Source organism: Orbicella franksi, chromosome 7, assembly GCF_964199315.1.
Source record: "Orbicella franksi chromosome 7, jaOrbFran1.1, whole genome shotgun sequence".
NCBI classification, from domain to species: Eukaryota; Metazoa; Cnidaria; class Anthozoa; order Scleractinia; family Merulinidae; genus Orbicella; species Orbicella franksi.
Window position 1 is genome coordinate 19,371,325 of NC_138151.1, and position 18,005 is coordinate 19,389,329.

Here is an 18,005-nt window from a genome sequence, read left to right on the forward strand (position 1 = left end):
AATGGGTTTCCAAATTTTCTAAGGTATGGGGCTCCACTCGCGTGCAGGAGCTCCTCTATAAGTGAATTCCCCCATGTTACTGGTCATGTCAAAGAGTTTGTACCTGGCTTGGAATGTGTCCATAATACTCCATAATATGTCTGGAGAAGCAGTGTTTAGCTGCAGAGCTGGAGTAGTGTGAAGGAAGATTTAAGTTTTATGTGTACTGATTATTTACTATTGTAAAACACCCAACTGGTCCATTTCCTGCCAGTTAGAATTCTTGACTTGTTAGTTTTATTTACAGTGTTACTATTATTTCTTTCTAATGTTGGTTTATAAACCCTGAAAAACCACTCACTTAAAGAAGAGAACTATTTAGCCTAAGAAGTTGTTAGTCTTTTTTTCTTTTCACTATTTTCTTGAGAAGCCTGCACCTACCCAAGTCTGAGTGCAGGCTGTTTGATTTTTGCAGGATGAGGCAAACAAGCATGGAGGGAAGTGGATAGTTAGACTGAGAAAAGGACTTGCTTCAAGATGCTGGGAGAATCTGGTATGAGAAATTGGTCGAATCTTAACATTTACATTTTATAACGAGAAGAAGAACTTTAATAATGCAAAGTTCAATAAATTGACACAAAACAAATATTTCACCCTCCTCATAAGGTTCTGTGTTGATGATCTTTTTTTGTCAAAAAGAGTTTGCATTTGAAACTAACAATAGTGTTGCTAGAGGGAGTTGTATGTAGTTGTGGGAAGATAATGGGAAGATAACATTCCACAACATCAAGGTCCCACAAGTTATTGATTCAACCTTTAACCAGGCTTTCTCACCTGTTTTAACAGGAAGGAATCACTAAATGTTGAGGAAAATGGACAAAGCACACATGAATAATCTTGTAATTATAAACCTGCTCTAACAAATAAAGGATTGATTGATTGATTGGTGAATGTGTGTCAACATTGTCTGCCATTTTTAAGCAGGCAGTCAATGACGGAGACAGTGTTTTTTGCAGAAAATGCAGTTTCTAGAAACAAGAAGATGCAGGAAAGGGTTGACTCAAGGGTATCATTCCAGGGCTCAAAATAATTTTCAGACCATGGTCAGTCATGTTGACTGGCCAAAGTAATTGATTTTTAGCTCGGTCTCGTCTCGTTTCTGACCAGTCAAGATATTTAAAAAAACATTAAGTAATATTGGCCTAATTTAATTCACAAATATAATTTGTTTGTTCCAGTCCTTGCTAGACCATTTAAATAGTAATAATAATGATAATGATAATGATAATAATAATGATAATACTTAATTTATACAGCACTATTTCTATCACTATCCAACAGCACTTTGCAATGAGTTTAGAAATATCTCACCAATAGGTTTTTATCTCAATATCTCACCAAGGTTTTTAAAAATTGGCTTAATACAAAGAAAGGCTTAAAACTTAACCAAAGATAGCCTTGGCAGGGCTCAGCAGCTCAATGAAGTGGCACAGTACCAGTGGAACTCTTACCACCTGCCAAAGAAAAAGTATTGAACGGATGCATATTTGATGAAACTTCGAATTTTTCGATGAGGATATTGAATTCCATGAGCTGTTGTTTTGATGTTCTACAAAGAATTTACGATGTCCATTGAAATGTAAACGAAACCAAACATGTATCAGCAGGTCCTAATTTTGGGCTGCAGAAATAACTTGGTTTAAACTAATATAGCCGAAGAAGGTGTTTATGTTTCCTCAATTCTCACCCATGTAAACACACAACAAATCATTGCGTTACTATGAATATGGCTACAGTTACACAACAAGACTTGTTGTGTAACTGACTGTTGGGAAGTTTCTTAATGATGTGACTAATATAACAGTTCTGAAGTGTAAGCCATAGGATTCTAAACTCTGTTGTAGTCATATTTTAGAGAGAGCTTTCGTTCACGAGCAACAAGAGGGCCTTAATTAGAGGCGAGCATAATTGTGCTATACTAGAAATAGCTGCACGTTTAAAGCCTTTAGCAAAACATGAGAAATTCTGGAAGCACCTCCGGCTTCTCGGTTACCCAGTTGGGTTTTTACTTTCTTTATTCAGGGAGGTTAAATACAGTAACAGAACTGAATGGCTTTCGCTAAAACGTGACTCGGGCAATGGTAGAATGGTGGTCTTTAAATCTACATTTAACTGTAGTAGTGCCAACTGATGTGAAGGACATTTTGTTATAGTGTACTCAAAAAGTGCGAATACTTAGGTCACAGGACTTTGAACGTTTAGTGGATGTTTTGCCACCATGTGGAGATGTTGTTTACTAGTTTTTATGGTTGTAATTCGTCCTAGAGATTGCTGTTCATTTCAAGTTTGAATAAATGGTTTAACTCAGAACCACTAACATCAAGCTGGTTATCCAGGGACATTTACCAGACTTAGACTGTATTGTCAGTTATAAATCTACTACTACTTAAGCACATCTAATATGTAAATAGTATGTTTTGGGGGGGCCATACAATTAGCGCTAATAACATACATATGCATTAAGGCGTTTCTTGTAACGTCTGTTTACAGCATGTTTCAGCAGTTATTCACTTCCATGGGAAGTTGAACTTACGCACACTTAGGTGCTCTATATGCTGTTCAATGTTAGTTGTAATCATTCCCTGAAGAAGTCTCAGACCGGCAGAGACCAAACGTGTCGGAAATAAACGAAAAAGTTTACAACTACACAAAGTCTTCCTGCTCACTATTCTTTGTTAAATCAAAGGCTCCTTCAAGCTACCTCATGGTAGGTGGTAATTATTCTATGAAGTGCTGTACTTTGCCTCTTTTGGAACTACTGTAAGAAGTGTTCCATTTGTAAGGTGTTTTAGTTGAAAAGTGCATAAAACAGCCATTAGTTGAGCATGTTTATAGAAATAAGGTCTTCATCTCATATATGTAACATTTTAACAGGAAACATAATCCTTCAGTGTCTTTTTTTCTGTCTGGATTATGAACATCAGCAGTGCAAATATTGTTTTGACAATTTGTGACAGTTTCAATAGTTTGCACATCAGCACTGGATGTGTTAGGGTTTTAAACAAACTCACCCCACTCTTCATGGGTGCTTGATTGTGAAGTTATGACATCTACCCATGAATTTTGCACTTTTATGCCTTCAGTTTTAAATAGTTCACTAGTGTCTACAAGATATTTGGCTGCATCTAATACTTTCTTAGGTCTGACATTCTGAAACTTATAGTGATGCTTTTAACCAAGTCGCCTTTTAAGTTTTATTGGAATGGTCTGTGATTCACTTATTGGCCTTGGGAGACAATGAACACTTGAATTTACATCACTTGGCACATTAACAATGTTGACCACCTCTAGGTAGTTCACGGATTTGCATAAAAGGTGTACGAGGTGATAGTAGGCGCTCTTCTAGTGATGTGAAACTCAATACATTAGGCTTATAAGGAAAACCCATCTTATTGGCTTTAGAACAGCTGGATAACCTGCCTTGTTTTAGACCTTTTTTTTATTGCAAGTTAGACAATTGCTTCTTTAGACTTTTTTTAGATTTTTTTTTTATTGCAAGTGATGCAGATCCATTCAGTGTTATTGACACTTTTAAAACCAGTAAGACAGGACTCAACAATGTCTAGTGAACATGCCCTATATTTGTTTGGATCACACTTCACTACAGAGCACTTGGACCACATTACTGGTCACAACAAGTGCATACATTCTGGGCCACATGCAATGTTTTTGTAAAACAAATTTGTCATAGAAATTGCATCATATTTGTTTTCTTGTGGCTGCAACTCATGACTGCTGCAGTTAGTTGCAATACACTTGCCAGAGCCTTAGCCCTCTGTCTTTTTCTTACTGACTGTTTGGTTATTTGCCTTATGTGCTGCGGGTTCTCTGCTCTTCGTTTTCTGAAGGAGCGCTGCTCAATTTCTCTGACATGTTCTGGGTTCAATTTTCTTCTTTTAGCAGCCTGGTGTTTCCTGTTCCTAGATGCTTTGCTATTAATGTTGCAGCCTTGTACTCGTGTTTGATTCTCATTTATTCTAAACTTATCATCAGCTCTTCTGTCTTTCATGTATTCTCTCATGTATTTTCTTCTGTAAGCTTTACGTTTTTTCACCGCCATCAACTGGGTTGTTTTCTTCTGCATTTTTTGTTTGTTTGCTGTTGTCTCTTATCTCCATTGTTCTGTTTTCTACTATAGGAACATAATGAAATTCATCTAGGTGTCCAATGTAAATGTTTAGGGCATTTGTAACATTCACTGGTTCAACAACAGTAACTGGAAAAAAAAAGTTGGATTTGATTCAGCAATATGAATTGATAAATAAAGACAATTGGAAACAGCTTTAATTATGATAGCATCAGCCCATGTTCCTTGACATGACATTCTTTCCAAATAACCTTGCCAAGAATGCTCAGTTTTACTCTCTATAAATTGTTCAGGGTGATTCACTAAATACTGAATGCCAACACTGCGCACATAGAAATGACTATTAGGATTTCCATAGAGTTGATGTGATACAGCCCTAAAAAAGCAATCACCACCTCCTCCAACATCAAGTGCAGTTCTGCCTAACTGAGACAATCTGAATTCTGCTAAACAGACAGAATTTGTAGGTGATATAAAAGGTACTGATTTGCAATACTCCGTGATATGATTCTGCTCAAAAAATGATACGTTTTCATTTGGAGCTGCCTTAATTTTCTGAAAATATTACCTTCAGCTATCATACAAAACAAAGGCAAGTTTTTATGTTTTGGAGTCCTTGTTCGAAAAATGCACAAGCTTAAACTTTGTCTAATGAAATACTTCTTTGAGAAAATCATGAATTTTGAACTTCTATATCGCTCTAAGAAATGACAACAATCGTATCCACACAACATAGCCTTCAGCTTGGAGGATTTCATGGCATTAATATCTTTATGTATAATTTCACCAACATTCACTGACAATTACTTGACAACTGGACTGGTATTTTATTTTGATTGTCAAACTGCTCGGGTATTGTAGGATTACCTTCGATAATCATTTGCTCCTGACCTCGGTGTATTTCAGGTGGTATTCAGGTGACAGATCACATGTTTGGCATTTGTTTGTTGTTTGATATTTTGTATTTCTTATGGTATTTGTTATTTGGCGTATATTGTATTTAGCATTTGTTTGGCAGTTGTGTTCAATCTCTCTAGTTTATCGCAGTTATGGCATTTAAGTCCCAGCGAGAGTGGAACTTGACGAAAGCTTCATCGATGTCCTTTGTCATGTGACATTTTCCGAACAGCTTCCTAGTGAATTGCAAAATATTAAAAGTGCATTTAATTTTAAATCATACGTCCAGCGAGTATTTTTAGAAAATTCAAAATGCAATACAGTAGAAGGAGGGCAGCTTACCTTTTCCCCCAGACCATAAAGCATTCATTCCAAATAGTTCGTTTTGTGCATTCTATTCCTCGTCGTCCAAATGTGTACAAATGTATCTTGGAGACATCGTAACTTTTAAGACTTTGAAACCCATTTCTTTCCACTCAAGCTTTCTTGAGCACATTTCCAGTTCGTTTGTGAGGTCTTCAAAAGTGTATTTTGATCAAAGATGGAGCGAAAGGAAGGAAAACTCGCCTTGACAATTTTTGCGTTGGGCTCAACAGAACAGATGCCATTTTGTAAACATGTACCACCCCCTTCCCCCACATATATGAACATAAACCAATGACACGACTTTGTGGGCAAAACCAAACCTAGTATGGGAGACAGGGGGAAACGTGTTTAAATCATGTTTAATGCGGATTTAATGCATAAATTAATTGTCTTACAGGAATGGAGTGACCAATCCAACCATCACTATACCTCATGGTATGAAGTACATACCATGAGGGAAAAATTAGAAAATTAAAAAAAAAAATTAAGCATTTCAATAACCTTCCAAGCAGATGGGCTTAGAGGATAGATCGTAGATCGTTGAGCGTAGATCAAAGAGAGTAGCTGGTAGAGTGTAGATGGGCTTAGAGGGTAGATGGTAGATCATAGAGCGTAGAGAGTAGCATGGTAGAATATAGAGGCTAGATGGTAGATCATAGGGCATAGATTGAAGAGAGTAGCTGGTAGAACATAGAGAGTAGAATGTAGATGGTAGAACATACAGCATAGAGGGTAAACTAAATACAGAATTGTACATTAAAAGGATTATTAGAATACTGTAAACCGTAATAACACTTAAATTACACTTTAATGTATATGAGATAATAGAGAAAGCCAGTAAATGACAATTACAAAAATTACAGCATGGCAGATGATCGAGAAACTTGCACTCCCAACCCAATATTTTTTATCACTCTATTGGTTTTGTAAGCCTCTAAGCTAGTGTAGAGAGTAGTTAAAAATTTTTGAACTGATAAACTCCTAAATACATGGAGCGTAGAGTGTAGATGGTGGAACATGGAGTGTAAGAGCTTTAAGAGCATAGCGCATTGACTGTAGATGGAAGAACACACAGCATAGAGCGTAGAACGTAGTCAGGGTAAACTCAATACTGAATTGCAAATTGAAAACAATTATTAAAACACTGCAATCCATAATAACACTCAATATTCCCTAAGCGATATAATATTTCCTACAATAACTATACACCACTACACCTCTTTGGTGTACGCATATCTGAGAGAAACGGGGCTTTAAACATTCAAAATACTACCACAGAGTTGTAGAGCTCTGCAAAAATTTCAACGCCTAATCAAGTTTTCTAAAATGGGCTGGGTATACTGCATTCATATGGAAGTACGGGGTCATGGATCACTGTGAGTGTAGAATTGGATCCATTGATAGCTTTGACGGCTTTTAATAATTATCATGTTAAGTTTTAGTGAAGAATTATTATTGTTAAAAAAATTATTACTATTATTGTTGTTGTTGCTGTTGTTGTTGTTGTTGTTGTTGTTGTTGTTGTTGTTATTTTTAGTAATACTATGATGTGAAGCATTTCAAAAAGTTATGTGAATTTTTAAAATATGTTTTTACTGTAGATTCTGGCTATGCTTGGAGAGCAGTTTATGGTTGGGAGTGAGGTTTGTGGTGCAGTGATTTCTGTGCGATTTCAGGTAGGTCACTGGCTAATTTTGACTGGCAGAATAACAGTTAAACCCCTAGTAGTATCAATGTAGATGTAGATAGTGAAGGTACATGACCGTTGTATCCTATAACAGACTAGTTAACGGCACACAGCAGCTTGACTTGTCAACTGACTTTCGTATGGTCAAACATGCTATAACAACAATGACAACATTTGTTTGTAAAAGATACCATGGGTTTGTGACAAGGGGTGGCTGGGCTTCAGATGATACCATGGGTTTGTTACAGGCAGGGGATGGTGGGGCTATGGAAGATACCATGGGTTTGTAACAGGCAGGGGGTGGTGTGGCTATAGAAGATACCATGGGTTTGTGACAGGCAGGGGGTGGGTGGCTATAGGAGATACCATGGGTTTGTGACAAGGGGTGGCTGGGCTACAGATGATACCATGGGTTTGTTATGGGCAGGGGGTGGTGGGGCTACAGGAAATACCATGGGTTTGTAACAGGCAGGTGGTGGCTGGGGCTATAGAAGATACCATGGGTTTGTAACAAGGGGTGGTGGGGCTATAGAAGATACCATGAGTTTATACCAAGAGGTGGTGGGGCTATAAAAGATACCATGAGTTTATTACAGGGGTTGGTGAGGCTATAGAACATACCATGAGTTTGTAACAGGGGGTGGTGGGATTATGGAAGATACCATGAGTTTGTAACAGGGGGTGGTGGGGCTACAGAACATACCATGAGTTTGTAACAGGTAGTGGTGAGGATAGGGATGGTAGTTATGGAGATAGTGGTCTCAACTTAAGGGTGGGGGGTTATTGGAAGAGGCAGGCATCTCCATCACTTCTGGTGGGTCCTAAGCAAGTATAGTAGTTTTGAACAGCTCTCTTAAATTGTTTAACTCTGGTACACGTGTTAACAGAGAATAGATCGCAGAGATGCGGCAATTTATCCGCAGATTGAAAAGAGCCATTATAATAAATACTTTTTTGAACTAGCTTGTTCGGTCCATATTGGAGAATACTGGTCTCATTCTAATACAGAAACAAATATATAGATTTAACCAAGCCTAAAATTGGAACTCCTGACCCATGAAAAGATTAGCAAGAACGGGGGCTAGGGGGGAACTAATCTTTTCATGGGTCACCACGAGAAGATCTGGTTGGAACAGTATAGGGATTCCCAGGGTTTATTCTACCATCGTTATGTGGATGACACTTTTTGCCTTTTCAACTCGGAATGGGATGCTGACCTTTTCTTTAATTTCATTAGCAATCAATATCCTAATATTCATTTCACTATGGAGAGGGAGAGTAACCAGGTTCTTCCTTTTCTTGATGTGCTATTAAACAACAAATCCCCACAATTCCCTGTCACCACTGTATACTGCAAAAAGACCTTCACGGGCTTGCTTACCAATTTTTTAAGCTTTACACCCCTTTGCTACAAAATGGGGCTGGTTAAAACGCTCATTGACAGGACCTTTAAGATCAACAACACGTGGTTGGGTTTTCACAATGATATTCAGAATTTGTTTACTATTTTGCGTAAAAATCTCTATCCCGATCATGTACTAGACGTGCTACTCCACCGTTATGTCACAAGAGCAGTAGTAGGGAATGACACACAACCTTCAATAGGTGTCTAGAAACAGGAGTTGCCCAAGCACTATTTCAAGATCCCCTACATCGGGCATTTTTCGGGTGTTGCACAACAAAGGGTGTGCAAGCTGATCAATCAATTCTGCAAACCCATGGACATCAAATTTGTTTATTCTACCTTTAAAATTAAGAACATGTTCAACGTGAAAGATCCTCTCCCTGACAGGCTCCGTATGTGCATCGTGTACAAATTTTCTTGTGCAAGCTGTAATGCTTGTTACGTTGACGAAACAAGCCAACATTTCTCCATGCGCGTGCACGAGCACTTGTCATTGGACAGATCTTCTCACCTTTATAAGCATTTTCAGGCTTCAGAGTCGTGCCGTACCTCTTGTAACTTAGACTGCTTCAAGATCTTAGACTCTGCACCTACCAAGTACCAAGTTAAGCTTAAGGAGTCTATGTACATCAAGTGGGAAAAGCCCGACCTTAATCAACAGGTCAAACACATCAATTTGATGCTTTCCCTATAGCTGCATGCGCACACGCATCTTTTTATTTCCGTTAACTTCAAAATTTATCTAACATATTGTTTTCCAACGCAATGTAACGTATGATTTGTAACAGGCACGTTTTAAATCACTGTAAACTTTCATAACCGTCACACTGACGATGATGGATGTACTGTCGAAACATGTTTGTGAAAATTAAAAAAGTCGTATTATTTTTGAAAAAAGGATTTGTTTTTCTTGGATAGGATACTCAAAAATTGATCAATTTTGAGCATTTTTGTTTGGCGTGTGGTTTCACAGAATTTTTTTTCCAGTTAAAAACTAAACAAAAATGGAGACTATCAAACTAATCTTACCAAATTTTTCCAAGATTGTAGAAATTATGTGTACAGTATAATAAAAGCAATTTTGAGATGGCATTACCACATTGTATTGGTGGCTAGAGAAAACTAAATGAAAAATAAACGTGACAGCGCTTTTAAAATAGAAATTCCTGGTATGCACAAAGAATTGCCATGGATACTGGCTCATTTTTAAACTGGGAAAATATTATTTTTGTAGTGGTGAAGCGATTTCACTGCATCACTCCTGCACTTCTGTTAGACATTTGAAACCCTGGGGGGGGACTCCCATATGAAAAGGTCAGGGATGCTCGTCGCAAAATTTGAATTTAACTCCTAAAGGAGACTAATATGGGAGTTGATTGAGCTTCATTAGACCCCTAAAAGCTACCACTTAAAACGGAATAGGTTCAATCAGAAGCATATCACCTAGTCAAGGTGATAAGCTTCTGGTTCGATTACTAGCCACTGTTCAAGAAAGGATCCCTTGGGCACTTTTAGACCTGTTTCCAAGTTGTAGTGGTGAGGCGATTTCACTCCATCACTCCTTCACTTCCTGTTAGACATTTGAAACCCTGGGGGGGGAACTCCCATATGACAAGGTCAGGGATGCTCATCGCAAAATTTGAATTTAACTCCTAAAGGAGACTAATATGGGAGTTGATTGAGCTTTATTAGACCCTTAAAAGATACCACTTAAAACGGAATAGGTTCAATCAGAAGCATATCACCTAGTCAAGGTGATTGTTCAAGAAAGGATCCCTTGCGCACTTTTAGACCCAACTCGCGTACTCGAGACATCAGCGGAAATCAAGCCTAAAAACATAAATTAAAGGAGAGGGTTTCTTTTAATTATTATTTCTTTGTGTGCACCCTAAAGGTTACTTTGACGGCTAAAAATGGTGACATTTTGTTGCCACCACCCTAAGTAAGACCGAAATCCTTGATTTGTACCTGAGATGACGAGCATCCCCGACCTCTTCATATAGGAGTCCCCACCCCCAGTTTTGACCATCTGCCGTTTAAGGCCATTTTATGGTAGCCTGCAGAATAGGCGTAATTTTTTTTGCGTATTTTAGGTGAACAGAGGTGAAAGTGAGGCAAGCGCGAAGCGTAAGTCATGCACAAGGGGAAGAGCGCGCAAAAAATAATGCCTGTATGTGTACCGTTGTTTAAGCTGTTCTGCCCCTAGACACACCCTAAATGACCAGCCAATCATAGCGTTACAAAAACAGTGGTAATCATGCCGCGTTGTGGGCCAAATCTACAAACTTCCAAGGTCTTGTTAACATCCCTAAATCGGAGAAATTACTTCTTTGGGAATTAAAATGGAAAGAAAAAACTCAAATCAATGTTTAGGTGGCCTCAGAGTGGAATATCAAGGTGTACAGAGTCCTAAAACCTTTCTGGTGAAGAATTTTTCCTTCAACCGCCACAAAAGCATGACGATTGGTGCACTTTCAAGTGAGTTTTGATGACAAATTGCAGATTTAAAGCAGCTTCCTGGACTTTAAAAAGCAAAAATGGTAATGTGCAGTATTACTTTGAAGTTGAATTCAACTTCTAGAACGATTGGTAAGGCTATGGCTGATAAAATGACTGCAAAAATCGTCGGTAAAAAATCAAGCTTTCGCTTTAGCATGAAAATTTATTTGAACATAAGCTTATGCATGCGGTTCAAGCAGTGATGCATGTCTGTGCAATTTTGAACATTTTTTGGTTTTATAGATAGGTTTCTTTGCCTCATCTATGTCTTGAATGAAAATGTATTGTTACTGAACTTCCTGTCATGTTTCTTTCCTTTGGTTGCCTTTATTTGGCAATTTTAGATTATTGCAGCAGTATTATTGCACACTGGATTTCTGCATAACTAATTTATGGCGACCTCCACGGTTTGTTTGTTTAGTTTATGCACTTTGTTCAAACATGTTTGTTTGAGTCTTATTCAGCTATTACAGAACTCCAGAGAAAAGAACTAAGTGAGCACTAATATAACACAGTTGAAATTTGATTTACCTCAATAAAATTGGCTTGTTTTCTCATCTTTTTGATTTTCATTTGCTGCACTGTATTATTTTCATTGCGCAGCCAAGAAATTATCTGATTTCTTGTTGTGAAGTAGTGTTGACAGGCCAGACATGACTCATAAGCTCATGGCGTGAAGGGTGACCTCTAGTTATAGTGACCTCTCATTACAGTTTTGCTCTCACGAGTATATCTCTTAAAGATTTTCCTTTTTTATACGAGATAAGTGGAGGTTCTTTGAATATTTCTCTAAGCAATGGTTGGTTTTGAATTAAATGCCATTTGTTACCACCATATCGCGAAGCCAATCTCAATTGGTCTCCAAACATCGTTTTAAAAAGGGAACAAACGTTTAAGTTTATTCACGACAACGAGTTTGACTGAAAATAGAACAAAAATAAACAATTATTTACAACATTAGATGGCTGAATGGACAAACCCCGAAAAACACAAACTTACAGCTTTTTCCCGAAATGAATGATTGACCTCTGGTAGACAATGATCGCGAAAAGGAAATTATAAGAACAGTGACAATGACTAGCTCTAATATAATTCGAAGGATGTTAGTTTGACCGTTGCCACAGAAGTTGAACTACTAGTCTTATTAACATATTGACCCCATGCACGCGCGCAAGTACCAGATGTCCGGCGGGGCCTCTTGTAAGCATAATTAGCAAGAGTGTTACATTCCGGCCCCTAAATGCAGCATTCTATAGCATTTACCAAACAATAGTGTAACATTCACAGCTTGCGTGATAGTAAACTAATTGAAAGAACAAAACCTATTTTATAGTTCCAAACAATACTGCTAAGTAAAGAATAATAAGTTCAGTTCTTAGGTAGCATTCAAAGAAGGGGATTCCCTTCTGATTTCGGTAAGGTTCTTTATCGCGGAAATCCACAGGAACTCCAACATCGTAGCCTGCTCGCTTTGTGATTTGCACACTGAGTCCCAAACAATTCCGCCATACTATGACTGGGGATGATCCAACACCTAATCAGCGGATTCAAGCAAGACAATTTTGTCGATTGGTCGTTGTAGGATCGATCCTTTGGTCTGCACTGTTACTCTTCGCACATAACCATCTTGGGTGTTCCTATGAACATCCAAGATTCAACCAATCGGCCAGCAGCTTCGTGGGCAGCTCAGATCAGCTACTAAGACGATGTCGTCAACAACAAAATTCCTCCTGGGTCTATTCCATTTTTGTCTCTCTTGCAGGAAAGGGAGGTATTCCTTGATCCACCTATGCCAAAATATGTCTGCTAGGTATTGAACCTGCCGCCAGCATCTGTGAGAGTAAATTTCATCTTTGGAGAAGAGGCCAGGTGGTGCCAAAGGTCCTGAGCGAAGTAAGAGCAGATGATTTGGTGTGAGGGCCTCCATATCTCTTGGGTCGTATGAGACTTTAGTCACCGGTCTACCATTCACAATAGACTCCACTTCACACAACAACGTTGCCAAGCCTTCATCATCAAGGATCTGCTCCTTTGTCAAAGCGCCCATAACCTTTCTCACCGTCCTAATGCAACGTTCCCAAATTCCACCATGGTGAGAACCTCCTGGGGGGGTTGAACGTCCATCTAACATTCTGTTGTAGCAGAAATTTGCCAATCTTGTGTTGGTTCCAGCCCTCGATCGCTTCACGCAATTCCCTTTCCCCACAAACAAAATTTCCACCATTGTCTGATCTCACTTCTTCGGGTTGTCCCCTTCGAGCAATGAACCGTCGCATTGCGTTGATAAAGGAGTCTGTATCAAGACTGTGGGCGACCTCCAAATGTATGGCTCTTACGGGCAAACAGGTGAACAAGACCCCATATCTTTTCACAAGGCTTCGTCCTCTCCGCACAATGAATGGGCCAAAACAGTCAACTCCTACAAACGTGAAAGGCGGTTTCTCAGGTGTCACGCGGTCTCTAGGCAGATCTGCCATTTGCTGCTCCCCTAATGGTGCTTGCCTCCTTTTGCAGTCGAAGCAGCCGCGTAGCACGCTCTTCACAGCAGTTCTCGCTTTAAGGATCCAAAACCTTTCACGAATCAAGGATAGCACATGTTCCAGGCCTGAATGACCCGACTTTAGATGATAGTGGCGCACAATCAAATCGACAACGTGATGTTTCTTGGGCAGGATTAGTTGGTGCTTGGCGGCATTTGGTATGGAAGCTTGCGTCAAACTTCCTCTGACATACAGTAAACCATCAATTTTCATTGGTGCAAGCTTGTAAATTGCACTCGTTTTCTTAGCCAGTGATTCCTGCTCTTTGCAGCGCTTTGAGCTATTGTCTCCAATGCCTCCTCCTTTCTGTTCGAGATGGGACATTTCTTCTTCAAAGCTTTGACGTTGAATGAATTTTAGGACTTCTTTCTCTGCTCTGTTAATCTCGTCCACATTGATCGACTCACTCTCCCTGCCAACGGTGGATTTCAGTGCTAACGACGATCCCCTTTTACACCTCTCGCACGATGCTCTCAGTCCGTCCCAATAGCACAGGATCCAGGCCATAATCTTCTTGAGTCGAGACCATGATGAGAATCTCTCGAGCAATTTGTTCATACTATTTGTGCCAGAGTCTGATACAACGGAAAATGTGCGAGTTTCCCTCTTGATCTCAGGGTCGTCGTCAGGTATTTCTTGGATGGTAGTTGGCTGTGTAGGCCATCTTGACTCCTGTTCCCATAGGAAATCGGAACCACATATCCAACAATTCTTCTTAATGAGCGAGTCTATTGCCAGACCTCTTGAGGCATCATCTGCCGGGTTCGCTTCGGTGTTCATGTACCTCCACTGAGACGGGGAAGATCCATCATGTATGATCGCCACTCTGTTAGCAACGAAGGTGTGAAATCGCTTGTCATTGCTTGTTATGTAGTTCATCACACAAGTACTGTCTGTCCAAAACACGGACTCATGTATTGGAAGGTCAATCTCTCGTCTAATAATTTTGTCCAGCCTTGATGCAAGAACAGCTGCTGACAATTCTAGCCTTGGTATCGTTATGGACTTCAGAGGAGCAGTACATGGCTTTCCCATCACAAATGAACAGTGAATTGTGCCCTTGTCATCCATAGTTCTGAGATAAGAGACTGTACTGCAGTCTTGCTGTGAAGCATCTGAGAAGTGGTGTAGTTGCAGCGACGCAGTTCTCCCGAAGTTCTGTGGCTTAAAGCAGCGATCAACTGAGAAGCGTTCGAGCTTGGGCAGATCTTTCAACCATTTTAGCCAACGTTCCTTTTCCTCGGTAGGGATTGGGTCATCCCACTCCAATCTCTTTCGGCATAAATCTTGCAATATCGCTTTGGCTGGGAGTATCACTGGGGCTGCAAACCCAAGCAGATCATACACTGAGGAAATGACAGATAGCAATCCTCTTCTTGTGAGGGGCTTGTCGTTGACTTCGATCTTGAAACAGAATGTGTCGCCTTCTACGTCCCAACAGACCCCAAGAGTACGCTCAATGGGCATTTGATTATCAGGAAGGTCTTTGAATGATCTGGCTCTGTCAGACTCAGGTAATGATTCGATAAGTTTGCGAGAGTTTGAGACCCATTTAGTCAGATTAAAGCCTCCCCTTTCTAGCAGTCTTCTGAGGTCAGCGGTCAGATGGATAGCTTCACTCTCGCTAGGTACAGATTTCAGGCAGTCATCTACGTATAAGTTTCTTCTGACTGTATTGATCACCTCGAAATCGAATCGTTGAAAGGTGTCTTCGGCTGTCTCCCTAAGAGCAAAGTTTGCACAACTTGGAGAGGAGACGGCGCCGAAAAGATGAACTGTCATCTGATATTCTTCAGGTTGTCTTTGGAGATCGTTATCGGGCCACCACAAGAAACGCAGTACATCAGAATCATCTGGACAAACACGGACCTGGTAAAACATAGATTCGATGTCGGCGATGATAGCAGTTCACTCTTGTTGAAAACGAGTCAGAACACCAATCAGGGTATTGGTCATATCTGGGCCTTGCAACAGCACATCGTTAAGGGACATGCCCTTGTACTTTGCTGCACAGTTGAACACTACTCTAACTTTCCCGGGTTTCTTCGGATGAAAGACTGGGTGGTGCAGGAAAAACCAGGTAGCCTCGCCTGATCGACAAAGCCGATTATCTGGGACCTTTCTGACATATGCTTTGTCAAGAAGATTGTCTATGAAGGCCGTGTATTTCTGGAAGAGGACTGGATCTTTGACGAGTCTCCTTCATAGCAGTTCCAGACAGTGTGCAGCTAGTATTCTGTTATTTGGCAGGCAGAGTGGAGAGTATCTCCACAACATTGTGATCTCATAGTGGCCTTCGTTTAGAACAGCAGTGGATTCCATGACGTTTAGGGCTCTCTTGTCCTCAAGTGACATCGCTTTCTCAATGTGGAGAAGAGAATCGTTGAACTCCATGTTGCAGAACCTCTGAAACTGTTGATCAAGGGCAGTGTCAGCTCAAACAAAGTTTGAAGTGCGTTTAGCACTTCCGTTCCTACCAAGTGGGCAATTGATGGCCCAGCCCAACAATGTTTTAGCCGCATATGGACCTCCATTCTGACTCTCTCTAACTTCTTTTGGTTGTAAAGCTTTACTTGGTTCTAAAGCTTGAGATTATGGGCGTCAGCTGCAAACGAGGAGAGTCTTCTATTTCCTGGTCTTTTTCCGTCAAGGACACTTTCGCTTTTCGGCTCGCTGATAATGTCTCCAAATATCGGGTGCGTTAGTATGCGGGCTTTCTTCTCTAGGAAATCAGCAATGTCAGCAATCATCACCTCCCTTGCCTTTGCCTCAGTTATTTCATCTGCAACTTCGCCACATTTCTGTTGTAGGCTGAAAGGAAGTCTGGCCACTACTTTCTTTAGACTGTCTGGGTTCTCAATCTTGCTTAGGTATCCGATCTCATTCAATGTGTTCTTGCAGGTTGTCAAGAGAGCAGAAAACGACTGTAATGCTGCCCCATCTTCTCTTTTATCGCTGGTCCATTAGTTACGCGTTCTACATAAGCGGAAGCAATCTTGTTCGGCTGCCCATACTGTTTAGCGAGCAGTTTTTGAGCCTCTTGATACCCTTCCTCTGAATCCATTGCTAGACAACTACGCATCAGCTCCTGAATGTCACCCGCCGTGTACTGCACGAGGTAATACATTCTCGCACTATAGCTTGTGGTCTTCGCCATGATCATGCTCTCAAAGGCTCTAATAAAGCGGCAATACTCAATAGGATCGCCGGTAAACGTGGGGACTTCAAGTCGTGGCAAAGTCAGAGCTAAAGTGTGAAGCTGTTGTTGCTTTAGCAGTTGTTGCACTTGCTGGTTTTGCTGTTGCTGAATATTCAGCATGTTAAGATTCTGCTCCTGCTGTTGACGTTGCAAATCCAATAATAGATGTAATCCCTCTTCACTTGAAGTGGAATATTGAGATTCCCTGTCCTCAAATGTACGATGCCGAGATTCTTTAACATCTACTTCAGCTACCGGATAATGTGTGATCCTTATAGGGAGTTGCTGACCTTCCCTAGGCTCTTTATTTAAACAGGATTCAACTTTTACGGCAGGTGCCGAATTTCCAAAACCTTCTTTCGCGCGGCGCTCTGGAATCCCGGCTTCGGCTTCTGCGAGGGCACGCTCTTCAGCTTTGGCTTTAGCAATTTCAGTCTCAAATGCTAACTCTTGCTTTCTTTGTTGCAGGCGTAATTCTTCCTGTTGTAAGGCTTGCTGTTCTCGTAGCATGGAGGCTTCGGCCGTTAAAGATGCTCTTTTTGCTGCCGCTGCTATCCTAGCCCTACTGACTTAACTTCGTCTGGAAGATCTGGAGCTTGCTCTTGAACTGGCCTTAGATTTCTGCGGAACCTTTGATGTAGCTCGTGAGCCAACATTGCTAATTGAGTCCTCAGGGTCCAAGTTCGACAGATTAGTTGCTCTAGATGGTTGTTTAAATTTCTGTATCCAATCCTCGATAATTCTTTTGGAATCGCTAGCAAGAAGCATTGTAACTTCGTAGTATTCAAGTGAATCCTCGATCTCGTTCTGATCATCCAGTTGATTATGATACGCTTGGTGCGCTGCTTTGAAGCCTGTTATCGCTTCGTCTAACTGTACAAGCTTTTGTTCAATGTCATACGGGTTGCCAAAATCTGACATCATCTCTCTTGCTTCATTTCGCCTATGGGTAATAACTCCTTTAGCGGCGCTTCTAGAGGCCTTCAAACAAAGATTTCGCTCGTATGTGACTTGGGATTGATCAATAGTGACATTAGGATGTCTCATCCGAACTCCGCTGGTTGCATCTTCCGCTGCTTCAGTCACCGAATTTACTCCACGATCCACAGACATCTCAAACATTAAGGAAAGCTTCAAACAGTGTTACCACCATATCGCAAAGTCAATCTTGATCAGTCTCCAAACATCATTTTAGAAAGGGAACAAACGTTTAAGTTTATTCACAACAACGAGTTTGACTGAAAATAGAACAAAAATAAACAATTATTTACAACATTAGACGGCTG

The 18,005-nt window shown here is 40.3% G+C and overlaps 2 protein-coding genes and 1 long non-coding RNA gene across 3 annotated transcripts in view; 1 reads left to right on the forward strand and 2 right to left on the reverse strand.

Moving 5' to 3' along the window:
- LOC145492436 (eukaryotic translation initiation factor 4E type 2-like) overlaps positions 1 to 18,005 on the forward strand; it is a 78,113-nt gene that overhangs the window by 25,224 nt on the left and 34,884 nt on the right. The window contains exons 6-7 of the mRNA XM_081471880.1: positions 455 to 532; positions 6,991 to 7,065. Of these exons, the coding sequence (XP_081328006.1) occupies positions 455 to 532; positions 6,991 to 7,065 (153 nt within the window). The remainder of the gene's footprint in view (positions 1 to 454; positions 533 to 6,990; positions 7,066 to 18,005) is intronic.
- Positions 539 to 6,983, reverse strand: LOC145492539 (uncharacterized). The gene is made up of 2 exons (XR_014050010.1): positions 5,366 to 6,983; positions 539 to 4,255 (listed from the first exon to the last, which is right to left on the reverse strand). It is a non-coding gene; the product is annotated as an uncharacterized LOC145492539 (long non-coding RNA).
- Positions 7,076 to 15,404, reverse strand: LOC145492306 (uncharacterized). The gene is made up of 2 exons (XM_081471729.1): positions 12,260 to 15,404; positions 7,076 to 12,006 (listed from the first exon to the last, which is right to left on the reverse strand). The coding sequence occupies exon 1, from the start codon at positions 15,399 to 15,401 to the stop codon at positions 13,044 to 13,046; it is 2,358 nt and encodes a 785-aa protein (XP_081327855.1). The 5' UTR covers positions 15,402 to 15,404; the 3' UTR covers positions 7,076 to 12,006; positions 12,260 to 13,043.

Excerpts from the sequence above, each read along its gene's own strand:
- LOC145492306 (XM_081471729.1), bottom strand. The coding sequence starts at position 15,401 with ATGTTTTACCAGGTCCGTGTTTGTCCAGATGATTCTGATGTACTGCGT.